The sequence below is a fragment of the Hemibagrus wyckioides genome, linkage group LG15, assembly GCF_019097595.1.
Source record: "Hemibagrus wyckioides isolate EC202008001 linkage group LG15, SWU_Hwy_1.0, whole genome shotgun sequence".
In the NCBI taxonomy this organism is placed as follows: domain Eukaryota; kingdom Metazoa; phylum Chordata; class Actinopteri; order Siluriformes; family Bagridae; genus Hemibagrus; species Hemibagrus wyckioides.
The window spans coordinates 4,599,276-4,613,491 of record NC_080724.1 but is presented as its reverse complement, the minus strand read 5'-3'; the positions used below and the strand labels follow the sequence as shown (position 1 = coordinate 4,613,491).

Genomic DNA, 14,216 nt, shown 5'->3' with positions numbered 1-14,216 from the left:
AGGTGATAGATCAGTCTATGTGAGGAGGATCGTGGGAGAAGCATTTAAGGGAGCATGATGCATCCCTGTAATCAGGAAGGTGTTTTTTATGCAAAAATGGTAGGCTGTATGATGACTTATTGGCTCCCACTCTTACTGGAATTCACTGTTCCTAAATGACTACCTTTTTTCACTGCTTTGTGATGGTATATTCCAACAAGACTATGCAAAGTGCCATTCAAGTCTCTAACCTCAAATATTCGCCACTCTTGTCTCAGTCCAAAACAGCAGTGGTAGGTGAGTTCTGGAGCTTCCAGTCTGCTGTCAAGAAAGCTGGCTTTTACATTCCTACTTTCCTGCTTTCCTACTTTTTTTTTTTTGGCACTGACTAAGACCTGGATCACTGCAGAGATCACTAAAGAGAGCTACACTGCCTGTTCTGTCCTCTGCCCATGCTTTTTCTTACACTCCATGAAAATGTAGCACAGGTTTGATTTTGTCCCAAAATGCCTTACATTCTCTTTTCTTAAGTTCTCAACCATCTTCCTCCTTTTTCACCCCCTCCCTGACTGCTGATGACCAATTCTTTCCCATCCTAGCTCTATTTCTACACTACACGATCACTCTTCTCCTCCTATTTCCTTAACATATTTTCCTCTTCTTTCTACAAATGAGAGCCTGCAGATTATCTTGTATAACAGTTCTGCCACATGTCTGCGGTATCACATTGCTTTCACCATGCTCCAGACCATCTTGCAAGTCCTCCTCCCTATCACTACTTCCATCATAAATGGTCATGTACCAAGAAAGGTAAGGATATTGTCATTCGGAAAAAAAAAATACATTCTAGGTAATTCAGCTACAATTGAATGGTATTACATCTCTCTATTCTTTCTAACCCTGTATGATCCTGCAACTGACCTAAAATGTAGCTACCTGCTTCAGACTTAAAACAATGATGCGTGCCTAGAAAGTCAAAAATGGACAAGCCTCCACATACCATACTCTGCACCATGTTCCCTTTGGACTCTAGCAGTTCTCCATTCCTGACAATCAAAGAAGACTCTGTCCTGGCATCCAGGTGATGGAATGAACTTGGGAGCCTGTCTTAAAGACTACAGACCTCTTCACCAAGCACTTGAGCACTTAATTCATCTATGTTTAAAAAGAAATCCCCTTTTCTTGTTGTACTAAGCTCCCTTCTAGGAATTTAGCTTAATGTGATGCTCAGGCCCCGACCTAGTAAGATAGCATGAGTCAGGGAGTGAATTACGGGAAGACAAACAGGAAGTTGAGGCTGTGAAATGTCCAGCACTTGACTTATATTCTATTACAAATGTGGAGATTCTGTTTGGGGAAATTTGAGGATTTGTTACATCCATCCTCTATAGATAATCTGTGGACAGCAGCGCAAAATGGAAAAGTTCTTTAAGATCATTCAAAATAATGTCAGGATGGTGTGAGGATGTCATCAAGGTGCCTTGCACATCTGGGATTGAGGGTTTGATTCCTGCCTTCCTGTTTTTCCTGTGCTTCAGGGATTACCTCCAGGTACACCAGCCCCCCTTCTTCTAGTCCATATACATGCTTTGTAGGCTGATTGGCATCTCTAAATTGTCTTTAAATGGTCCATAGTGCATGTGAGTGGGTAGTTATTTTGGGGGGGGGTTATCTTGGTTATCAAAAAATATGACGTGATGAACTTTTGATCTGAACATATTATTTCCTATAATTTACAGGTTATTTTCTCAACAGTCATTCCATCACTTTGTCTTGAAGTTAATAAAAGAGCAAAAAAATTTTAAAAGTCATCTGTCCTGAATTGCAGCCAGTTTTACCTCTAAATGTCATAAAGTGCTGACAAAGGAGATTCCTTTGGGATCTTATCTTATCTAATTACATTATTCCTTTCATGAATGTTAAATGTGTTTATTTCTATACTGTAATGGTAGAGATGTTAAAAGTTCAGCATAGTTCAGTTATCCAGTGAAACAGAATATTTCAGACAATAGTCCTCCTTCACTGTCTGTGTAGGCAGAGAGTGCTTTTAAGGTATTGAAACCTGTGAATATATACACAGTGAGGGAAAAAATGAGTTGATTCCCTGCTGTTTTTGTATGTTTGCCCACTGACAAAGAAATGATCAGTCTATAATTTTAATGGTAGGTTTATCTGAACAGTGAGAGACAGAATAACAAAAAAAAAAATTTTTTTTGCATTTTATTGAGTGAAATAAGTATTTGACCCCTTTGCAAAACATGACTTAGTACTTGGTGGCAAACCCTTGTTGGCGATCACAGACGTCAGACATTTCTTGTAGTTGGCCACCAGGTTTGCACACATCTCACATCTCAAGGAATTTGGGCCCACTCCTCTTTGCAGATCCTCTCCAAGTCATTAAGATTTTGTGGCTGACCCTTCAGCTCCCTCCACAGATTTTCTATGGGATTAAGGTCTGGAGACTGGCTAGGCCACTACAGGACCTTAATGTGCTTCTTTTTGAACCACTCCTTTGTTGCACTGGCCGTGTGTTTTGGGTCATTGTCAGGCTGGGATATCCATCCACAACCCATTTTCAATGCCCTGGCTGAGAGAAGGAGGTTCTCATCCAAGATTTAACGGTACATGGCTCTGTCCATCGTCCCTTTGATGCGGTGCAGTTGTCCTGTCACCTGGGGATGGTATACTTTGGGTCATAGGCAGCATTCCTCCTCCTCCAAACACGGTGAGTTGAGTTGATGCCAAAGAGCTGGATTTTGGTCTCATTTGACCACAACACTTTCACCCAGTTCTCCTCTGAATCATTCAGATGTTCACTGGCAAACTTCAGATGAGCCTGTACATGTGCTTTCTTTAGAAGGGGGACCTTGTGGGTGCGACTGGATTTCAGTCTTTCACAGCGTAGTGTGTTACCAATTGTTTTCTTGGTGACTATGGTCCCAGCTGCCTTGAGATCATTGACAAAATCCCCCAGTGTAATTCTGGGCTGATTCCTCACCGTTCTCATGATCATTGAAACTCCGTGAGGTGAGATCTTGCATGGAACCCCAGACCGAGGAAGATTGACAGTCCTTTTGTGTTTCTTCCATTTGGGAATAATTGCACCAACTGTTGTCACCTTCTCACCAAGCTGCTTGGCGATGGTCTTGTAGCTCATTCCAGCCTTGTGTAGGTCTACAATCTTGTCCCTGACATCCATGGACAGCTCTTTGGTCTTGGCCATGATGGAGAGTTTGGAATCTGATTGATTGCTTCCTTCTGTGGACAGGTGTCTTTCATACAGTTAACCAGCTGAGATTAAGAGCGCTCCCCGAGAGTGCTCCTACTGTAATCTCAGCTGTATAAAAGACTCCTGGGAGCCAGAAATCTTTCTGATTGATAGGGGATCAAATATTTATTTCACTCATTAAAATGCAAATCAATGTATAACTTTTCTGAAATACATTTTTCTGGATTCTTTTTGTTGTTATTCTGCCTCTCACTGTTCAAATACACCTCCCATTAAAATTACAGACTGATCATTTCTTTGTCAGTGGGCAAACGTACAAAATCAGCAGGGAATCAAATAATTTTTTCCCTCACTGTATATTCAAATCCCAGGTCCACCTAGCTCCTTAACGCTCAGTTGCATAAAAATGTAAGTTGCTCTGGTTTAGGGTGTCTGCTAAGTGTGTCATTTTACTTTGCCCACTCTTACCAACAAGGTGTTTTCACCCACAGGACTGTAGCTCATTCAGTGTTTTTTTTGTTTTTCACACCATTCTGTACAAACACTAGCGGGTGTTTTAAGTGAAAATGAGATCAAAATTTTCTGAAGTAAACCAAAACTGGTGCCATGGTTAAAGTCACACTTAAAGATCGGAACATTCTGTGGTTTGATGTGAACATTAACTGAGGCACATGTCGAAGAAAAACTGATTAGATAACTGCAGGAATGTAAAGGTGTTCCTATTAAAATGGCCAGTGAGTGTAGCTCATTAAAACAGGTCACCTGAGAGATATTAAACAGAATAAAATATTGCACGGATTTAACAACTGAAATAGAGGAATGTATAGGTTTCGACATGAGGTTGCATACTTGGATCTTTTTGTTTTTTTCTTTATCCACAGCATGTGTTCTTATAACAGAAGCACCCATTGTGAATGAAGAGAGTGTTTATTTTTAAAAAAAAAGTGGAGGACGGGACGAGTCCTCAACCTTTATTTATCTCTCCTTATTTGGGATTTTTCCCTTGCTACTATTTTAGGAGTTCTGGTCAGGTTTTGTTGTTCTCCCCTCTACTTTGGAGAAAATAACCTAATTGAAGGAACCAGAAGATAAACTCCAGTGCCAGAGACCTATCATTTATTTGACTGCATTCTTATGTATAACCAAATCCATTTATCATTCAAATCATATGTAGTATGCATTAGGTTTCTCTGCCCTGCTGCAGTTTGCTTTAACAGCCTCACCAGACCACTGGCAGAAAGTGAGAAATGTCTACAGAAACAGCTGTCCATGTTCTTGCCAAAAAAGTGCTCGACTGTTGACAGCTGGATGAGTTTGCATTCTCGCAGCGTAGTCAGCTTGCAGGTGGAGAAAAACACATTTGTTTTCACTACTGCATGTGTTCAGAGGTCATCATAAGAGACGTGCAATGGGGAAAAAAAGGTGCTTGCTTCGATCAAAAGGTGCAGGCTAATTGGTAGTACCTCAAGTAGTAAAGAGTACAGCAGAGGACAGAGCTTTTTCTTACAAAGCCCCACAGTTAAGGAACAGCCTTCGGGATTCAGACACAGTCTCAGAGTCTAGGCTGAACACACATTTGCTTTCAATGTATAGTTTTTCTTAGGTAAAGGAGTAGATCTAGAAGGTTCGTGGGCAGAGAGTGTACTGGGATATTTGGATGCTGTCTCCTTACCACCCCCTTGCTGACTGTGAAGTGTCACCTTCTGGCTCTCCGTTTTAGTTACGCTGTCATAGCTTGTCTTGCCGGAGTCCCTGCCTGCACTTTACACATAATCTACATTGTCTTTAAACATCGCATACCTAATGTCTTTCTCTCTCTCTGTCTTTCTCTGTCGAGCTATACATCCCACTCCCGAGTTCCCAGTGTGACCACTTCTTCTTTCCGGACCTGCCTGATCCATACAAACGCTCTACCCCTGGTTTGAGTCTGGTCGCCTGGTGGGGATAGATCTGCATGGACAGCCTCTGACCCAGTAAATAGAACCACTTTGGATTTCCATTACATCAGTCAGCTGTTCAAGCTTTAAGATTTGCATTGTGGTTCACTATCGCTCCATTCCTCTTGTAAATTTGTCTTCAATCTACCAAGCTAACAATTAAACTGTTCTCTAGTATATTTTGGTACCTCAGCCTATTCGTGTTTCCGCTGCTGATGTGTAATACCTCGGCACCGTTTGCAGAAAAGCGATGATGAAGCAGAGATATCATGATAGCATCCACCTCCCTCTACATGTTGTTCTTGGAATGTTCACAGCCCTTCTTTATTTAAAGAAGAAGTGTTCTAATTTTGTTTTGTCTGGCCTGAGTTTATTGCTTTTAGGGCTTCATGGGGTGAGGGAATTGAGATCATTGCAGTGCATTTCATTGCTGTGTAATTGTTGTTCCTGCTGCTTTTACGTCATCCTGCAAATCGTTTCTTGTCACTGCTGACTTCTCTCATAGTTTCCTTATCATTAACGAGAGAGCAGGATGAGAAATCTTAAAATTTCCACCTAAATATTGTACCTATGTATTTCCATCTACAGTTGTTCTGGCAGGGATGTAGCTTTTTTGTGAGAACATTTGGAAGCTCCATCAATATGTTGCCATGTTGTTTTGTGAAATCCTCCCAACAAATGTCTTTTACAAACCCCAGGTGCAATTCTGCAGCATTTCTATCTAGATTGATTTCTATGTAACCTTATAAATTAATAAATTGAGAATTTGGACATTAAATCGAATATATATATCTGCAAACATTAATTGCAAACATTAACAACAAATGTTAGTACTGTTACTATATTGTTTATGACTGAGATAAAGCCAATATGTATAAAGGACATTGATGTATTTTTTTTTTTTTTCTGTAGTGCTTTTAAAATCCCAGTAATCCCGGGTCACTTCGCGTCGTACAGTACTAAAGGGTCCAAAAAATGAGTTTTACATGTTTAATTCCTCAACAACATTTAAATGATGTGTGTAGCTTTAATTGTAGCAAATGTTTTATATAATGAGGGTTTCTTTCATTACTTCTTACCTAGAATAGATAAGATTAGTATTTATGATTATAGGTAGAATTAATGCTAGTAGTAAACAGAAGAAAGCTGTGTAATGCATAGAGAGATAGACAGAAAGATAGACAGAAAGACAGACAGAGTGATAGATAGATAGATAGATAGATAGATAGATAGACAGACAGACAGACAGACAGACAGACAGACAGACAGACAGACAGACACAGATTTTCCGTCTTGCACATTTAATGCTTATTATAGCTTTTGCCTTTAGAAATCATCAACAGTGGCATGTATTAAAGATTAAAGTTGTGATATCAAAAAATCTTTTTGACTAGACTTCATGAAGTACGTAGAAATTAATACTAAGAAAATCTAAAGCGATGAAAATATATTTAAAGGAGGAGCTCAGTGGCTGAGTGGTTAGCACCTTTGCTTGGAGTTGAGGGTTTGATTCCTTCTTGTACATGGAGTATACATGTTCTCCCTGTGCTTTGTGCTTTCCTTCCCCAGTCCAAAGACGTGTTGTAGACTGATAAGTATCTCTAAATTGCCTGTCGTGTGTGTGCGTGTGTCCTATGATTGGTTGGCACCACCTCCTCTGCCTTGTGCTCCGTGTTCTGTGGGATAGTCACCAGCTTCCCTGCAACTCTGTGTAGGATAAGAGTTTCAGAAGATGGATGTCACACACTGCATGCACTGATTTGGATAAAGTACACCATATTAGCTTACTGATGGAACAATTCATACTGTGTGTGATACCCAGCTCTGGGGATTGTTTCATTTTTGTTTGCACGTTGTTTTTCCCCATTAAATACCTGAGAATGCAGGCAGTTAGTTTCGTGCCGAAAGTAGAGCGAGAATGAGGGGATACAGGAAACAGAGGGAGGGATGGAAGCAAGAGGGCTTCAGAGGTATGAATGGAATTTGTTTTAACATGGGGTACAATTTGAAATGCTGCCCCCCTCTTCTCTACACACACACACACAAATAAGAACTTCTAACATGTGAAACTTATTTTAAGCTGAAACAGTAAACATGCTCGCTTTGCTGCTGTGGTGTTCTGCTCTCTGAGGCCACAGCGGAGGAATCCGGCCCTGCCTCTGAGAGTTCAGCACAAGGTTGACTTTGCTCTCACAGTCTCACTTACACACCGGTGTGTGTTCTTGAGTTCTGTAATGGCGCTTGCCAACATGGATACCAGCTGAGCCTGAGCTGCGGCTTTCCCCACTTTCCCAAGCGCTGCTGTTGCGGTCTGCTTCACCATTTCTGTCTTAGGAACATCTCCGCTTCGTTTCCCTCGCCGCAAAAGCTCAAAAGTGCAAAAGAGTGAACCATGTATCCAATGTGAAGTCTGGAAAAATGCACTGGGATAATGTCAGAATAGTTGAACGTGTGCAGCATATATTTAACAGAGAGCCTGATAGGGAGTCAGAGAGGCGAGTAATATACCTGTGTGTGTGTGTGTGTGTGTGACTGTGAGTGAATACAATGGTTTATGTGTGTGTGTGTTGAGGAAAGTTGGGGGTGGGTGCATGAATAATCCTCAGACTTAGAACCTTGTGTGTGACTGCATGAGTGGTGATAGAAATTAGATTGAAAGGGTAATTTGCAGCAGTATGTGTGTGTTATTTCAGGATGGACAGAGGAGTGAGTATGAGCTGGTGTGTGTGTGAGTGCATGAGTATGCGCTTGTTAGAAGGAGAGCCAGCAGAAGGGGAAGGGCCTCGAGTGAGTCGACAAAAACAGCTGCCCCAGTGTAGTCAAGAAAACACGAGCAAGAGGCAGAGAAACGAGAGGAGAGAGAGGACCAGCAAGGTCCAGTGTCCTTTTTTTTGTTTTTTTTTGTTGTTTTTATTTTGTTTTTCTTTTTGTATAATAGTAACAAAATCTCGAGTGTAAAGAAAAGTGCAGTGTACATAAATTATTGCATTATTATATGGGTTGCACCCTGTGTACGGATTGCTGCGGGGACGAGCCGGAGCCAGAGGTGCTCAGAGGGACACAGAACAGGGAGAGGACACACAACAGGATCAACATGAGACTCACCAAGGTGAGTTAGAGCAGCACTTGGAGTTCGCTGTTTCTTTTAAAACTTTCTTCGTAGCTTATTACTTATCATGACACTGAATTCGAGCTCTTGTTAGGTGATTCCAGAGGAATGTTGCAGTCTACAGGGGCGTTTTCACATGCGCCTCTATTTTTGGTCCACAGGACAGTTTCGTATGCTTTCCTCTATTTCTAAACTTTTTAGCCATTCTAGTATTGCTTTCATTCTTTCTTATTAGTAGATTTAGATCTCTTTGTTTGTCTGTCTATATACATAACTATATGGGTAAATAAATGCAGACACACATATATAATGTGTGTTTGTGTGTGCACAGATACATAGGTACATACCTATACACACTCATGCATACAATGTCCAGTGTTTTGGACCGTGTGAGCAGAGATGGAATGAGTGTAACAAACTGTGTGTGTGTGTGTGTGTGTGAGAGAGAGAGAGAGAGAGAGAGAGCGTGTGTATGTATATGTAATCGCCTATTCCCTGAGGCTTGCTCACACGCTGAGCAGTGTGGGAATGTGAAGCCCTCTGTACGATGACACATTTGTAGTCGACCCAATGTAGGAGGCCTGGGAATTAAATTTGTGTGTGTGTGTGTGTGTGTGTGTGCGTGTGTGTGTGTGTGTGTAGAGAAAAAGAGAGATCCTGAAAACTCTCCTCTCTGTTGGATTTATTCCATCGCACTCATTTCATACTGCTGTGGTCTAGTGTCTATGCCCAGATGCATAACTGAGAACCTCTACCGAAATTTAAGCGCTACACTTTAGTTCCAGTCTTGTATAAGTAAAATATAATAATAACGAACCTGTCCACTTTTATATTCGTATTTTAAAACCAATGTTTGCGGTTTCTTTTGCTGTATCTATAATATTTGGTCCCACATATTTTTTTCATCGTGATACTGGTTGGAATTATTGATAGGTACCGAGGAGGGCTGTGGTGGTGCATTAAAACAGCATGTGATCATGTCAGGAGTAATATACCTCATAACTCTATTGGGTCGTAACATGTTCATGTACATTCAAGCATCACAAATTGAATAAATATTGCAGTGCATTCAACCATCATTCGATCAAGCCTATAATGCTTGAACTAAATCCACACTTTATCCTCTTCCAGTAAGCAGATGAAATATGGACAGCATTGATTCTTCTTAACTAGCATGCTTGGCATTGTTTGGAAGTAAACAGAGATGACGGATGGTGGAGTTATGTTACTGTGCAGATGCCCACACCCAGTTGAAGTCTTGTGAGGGCAGCAATGCTCACTGTGGATTTTGTTGGGGTGGTTTACGCTATATTCCCGGAATATCCTTGGAATGACAAGCCTTTAACAAGTGCTAGTTTACAGCAGCCATAATCCACAGGCATGTGCCATAACACCACACAGGAAAATGCCTGGTTGACTGGATATAATATATATATATATATATAAAGACCTGCTATTCTGATAGCACAAAACACAATGTTGTTTACACACATGTGATTGCACATATGTTTTATCTTCGACATTACAATGTATGCATGAAAGAGTTTAAGATGGCTTTATGATTGATGTATGAATCTAGTTTGAAAAGGTAAACAACCTCCAGTTTGGGGGGAAATCGTAAATATTTTTAGCTAAACATATGCTTGGGAAAATATCTGAACCCTTTTTCAAGCATATAAATATGTAAAATATGTTTTAAATATTTATTTCATATTTTTTGAACACTACAAAATTTCCAAAGTCTTGCTTAAGGAGTAAAAACACAATAGGGTGTATTGATGCAATACTGACTCAAAGTGGATCATTTTCCTATAACAGCATATCCAAAAAAAAGTTTGTTCCTCTTGTACCACAGCAATTTGCATTATAGTGCCTACAGTGAACTCAGAAACTACACAGACCTAATAGTTCCTCATGGGCCCTTGGTTGCTGTCGTAGAAAGGACATTATCAACATTTACGTTATTTACTGTCCAGTGTCACCCAAATGAGGATGCAGTTCCCTTCGTAGCCTGGTTCCTCTCAAGGTTTCTTCCTCATATCAGCACAGGGAGGTTTTCCTTGCCACTGTCACCACAGGCTTGCTCATTAGTGATAAAATAGGGATTAAATAGTAACTTTAATTTAAACTTCATATAGATATATATTTTTTTCTTTCTCTGTTTCTCTACTTCTGTAAAGCTGCTTTGAGACAATGTCCACTGTAAAAGGCAAATAAATTGAATTGAATTTGCCAAAACTACCATTTTCCATATATTATTATATTATAATTTATTATTTTAAAAAAATTATGTAGTGGACATCCACAAAATATTCCCATTATACTTATAATACCTTCCCTCACTAGCCTCTCGCTCTCTCTTTAATAAATTTATTAAAAGCAGCTCAAGCTCTGGAGAAGCAGCAACTCTGTACTAAAGACTGGAGCACATTGACTTTTTATGGTTTTTAGCTTAAGAGATTCTACTAGGGCCTTTCTATCTAATGGAGGAATTTTGTGTGTGTGTGTGTGTGTGTGTGCCATCATGAGATTTAGCTGATTTAAATTCCTGGAATTTAAATTCCTTCTGAATTCATGGGCACAGTTTACAGTGTTAGATAGCAACATTAGGAGTAGTTAATTTTTCTAATCAAGTACAGATTATCTAGTAGTTTCCCCGGTAATCTATTCAAAAACACTCTAGCTATATTGCATGGCTAGAAAGTGTGTGTGAAAGAAAAAAGGAAAAGAATAAACAGTGTGTGTGTGTGTGTGTGTGTGTGTGTGTGTGTGTGTGTGAGAGAGAGAGAGAGAGAGAGAGAGAGTGTGTGTGTGTGTGTGTGTGTGTGTGTGGTGAGTGTGCCATTGCATGACTATGGGTGTGGGAACAGAGAGAGATGGGATATAGAGGGTAGGAATACAAAATGGAAAGGAAAAGGAAAACCACTGATGTGATTTCACTAGTTTCCCACTGCCACTCCAGTCCACCCAGGTCACAAAAAGAAATCTCTGTGATCTGGTTTGCATTCTTTTGCTACTCATGAAAAAAAAAAATCCAAACCTCTCTAGCATAGTGGTGCATGTGGATCCAGATGTTTTGGGAATGAGATGGTCATTAACGGGAAAAGAGAAGACGGAATGGGATTGGACAGCATGAAATATAAAGAGTAAATATTCCAATCAATCACCTGCTTCCTTACAAGTTGTGGCATTCATATTTTCTCATTTCTGTCCTTCTCCAATCCAACAAAAGCTTCTTCTTTATTATTATTTTATTTTTTCATACTTTCTGTTAGCCTCCCCAGTCTCATCTCCCCCAACTCCACAGCTGTAGTTGATCAACGCCTGGCTTTTCTCTTGGCCAATCATTTCTGTCCTCCCTCCTCCCGCCTTCATTTCCTCTGCCTAAATGTTCCCATCTCTCTCTCTCTCTCTCTCTCTCTCTTCATTTTCGCTCATGTTTTCATTCCCCCTTTCAAGAATTCCATCATCTGGCCTCTTTGACCCATTAAAGCAACATTACCTCACTGAATATGTCCCTAATCTGTCCTTTCTCTTCAGGCCATATTTTGCATATAGCTTTGAAGTATTTCTTCAACTTTACCCTTTTGGACAGACTGATGTTTTGCATGCTCTGAGGTCATTTTATGTTATATGCTTAATTTTTTCAAATGTCATGTTTTCGGTCATCAAATAAAAGTCATAGAGACATGAAATGTGATTTCACCTGACCAGAGCTGCACAGTAAACTCTACTGTTGTGGCATACTGAGTCCTCTCTACTGAATCTCTCTGTTCTCCCTATTCTCTTTCACATTGAACTTTTTTTCCTAGAGAATAGAAGGGAAACAGGAAAGACAGGACAAGGCTACGAGCATAAGAGGGAGGGGAGAGAATTCTTACTAAACCCTTCTAATAAACAAAGGCTTTTTCTTCTCCTTGTACCCTCTTCCCCTCTCTTCCTACTCCCTGTGGTTGTATAAATACTGTAAATTTATGTCCACGTGGCTCAGTGACTTGAGGAGTGGGAACATGTTTCATTCTTGGCACTTGGATGTTTGTGCTCACATTCTCTCTTATTGGGTTATAGCTCATGAGCCCCTGTATCATGTCCCTCACACCTTCTTATGCATCAGTTGTAGGTTTTCTCTCAGTTCCCCCTACCTTTTATCCTTTTCCTCTTTTCCATCTCTATCATCGTCCCATAGCTCAGTTTGTAAGCGCAACATTTGTAAAAATCAAATACTTTTTCTTCCACGTTTATGGGTGTCTTTGTAGGGTATTTGCCTTTTTCCCCGGTTCATTAATTCATTCATCCTCAGGAACTGTTTTATCCTGGTCAGGGACATGGTGGATCCTGGAAACAGTAGGGTGTGATGAATTTCCTTGTTTTGTTATTTCAGCTATCTCCAGTTTCACAATGACACCTGGATCCAGTGGAAAACTGTAAGATCAGCAGCCGATCCACATACTGTGTGACTCATTTCACATCTACACACTTGTTTGCTTGCAGCATATTTGAACATTTGATACTTTTGGGCTCAGTTCAGCATCTTTATAGCTGACTCACTGCTATGCAGGTGTAAAGTATAGTAAAGATACCTGATACTTCATGATTTAGTTCTCCTCTGTAGGATTTTTTCACAGCCTTATTTTACACTCCATGTCCTGAGGGATTATATATATATACGCTTGTGTAAATGTATTTTAATAGGCATAATTATACTAATAAATTCACATATTAGCCAGTTTCAATAATCAATGTGAATTGTTATACACCAAACAGGCATAACATTATGACCTCTGACAGGTGATGTGAATAACACTGATGATCTCCTCATCATGGCACCTGTTAGTGGGTGGGATATATTAGGCAGCAAGTGAACATCTTGCCCTCAAAGTTGATGTGTTAGAAGCAGGAAAAATGGGCAAGCGTAAGGATTTGAGCGAGTTTGACAAAGGGCCAAATTGTGATGGCTAGATCACTGGATCAGAGCATCTCCAAAACTGCAGCTCTTGTGGGGTGTTCCCGGTCTGCAGTGGTCAGTATCTATCAAAAGTGGTCCAAGGAAGGAACAGTGGTGAACCGGCAACAGGGAAATGGGCGGCCAAGGCTCATGGATGCACGTGGGGAGCGAAAGCTGGCCCATGTGATCCGATCCAACAGACGAGCTACTGAAGAAGTTAGTGCTGGTTCTGATAGAAAGGTCTGAGAACACACAATGCATGACGAGTATTAGGCATGATCGGCAGGTGGTCATACGCCTGGTCAGTGTATGATATATGATGTACATTTAGTTGGGTTAGAGGCTGTTAATGTCTGAAAAGATATTGTCTGATGGTGTCTCTAATTTTGGACTTTTTTTTTTTTTTACTAGAGACGTTTTTAATAACTGTCTTACAAACTAAAGTCAGTTTTCATTCTTTGTTAGACACCTGATGCGTTTGTGCACTTTTCTGTGATGACATTTTCCACCACTAGGTGTCGCAGTCGGATCTTTTTTTGTTTATAACTGACAATACTGATCAATTTACATAGGTACATATGTACAAATTTATACATATAGGTATATATGGTTCTATATAAAAAAAAAGAACAATTGTTTAGATTACAGATTTGAAAGTTGGTATAAAAAAAACAGCCTTATGACTAAATGTCGGTGTGTTGAACAGAATCTTTGCATTTTGCTTACTTTGTGGTTTTATTTTTCCATGCAGTTTTTTTTCCATGAACATGCAGCTGAACAAACACTCAGAAACAAAAATGCCAAGTGTTACTGTTCGTTTCCTCCATAATTTCAACACCTTTTGTATCTTTACAAGGGGCACGTGATGTAGCTTTAGCTTTCACAGTAAAGGTATATAAGTAGTCCATATGGTCTAATTATGGAGCACAAATTATTTCTTTTTAAGGTCAGAGACAAAGAAAAGTACACTTTATTTTTAAAAAAAAGTGTGAGTTTTCTTCCTTTTTTATTTTATTG

The 14,216-nt window shown here is 40.0% G+C and overlaps 1 protein-coding gene across 4 annotated transcripts in view; it reads left to right on the top strand.

The window, feature by feature from the left end:
* The first annotated feature begins 7,952 nt into the window (after positions 1-7,952).
* The window catches only part of tns2a (tensin 2a), a 40,139-nt gene continuing 33,875 nt past the window's right edge, over positions 7,953-14,216 (top strand). For 3 of the 4 annotated variants that reach the window (XM_058409903.1, XM_058409904.1, XM_058409902.1), the window contains exon 1: positions 7,953-8,254. In XM_058409903.1, the coding sequence (XP_058265886.1) occupies positions 8,141-8,254 (114 nt within the window). In that variant the 5' untranslated portion in view covers positions 7,953-8,140. The remainder of the gene's footprint in view (positions 8,255-14,216) is intronic. The other variant, XM_058409906.1, reaches the window with a different exon arrangement.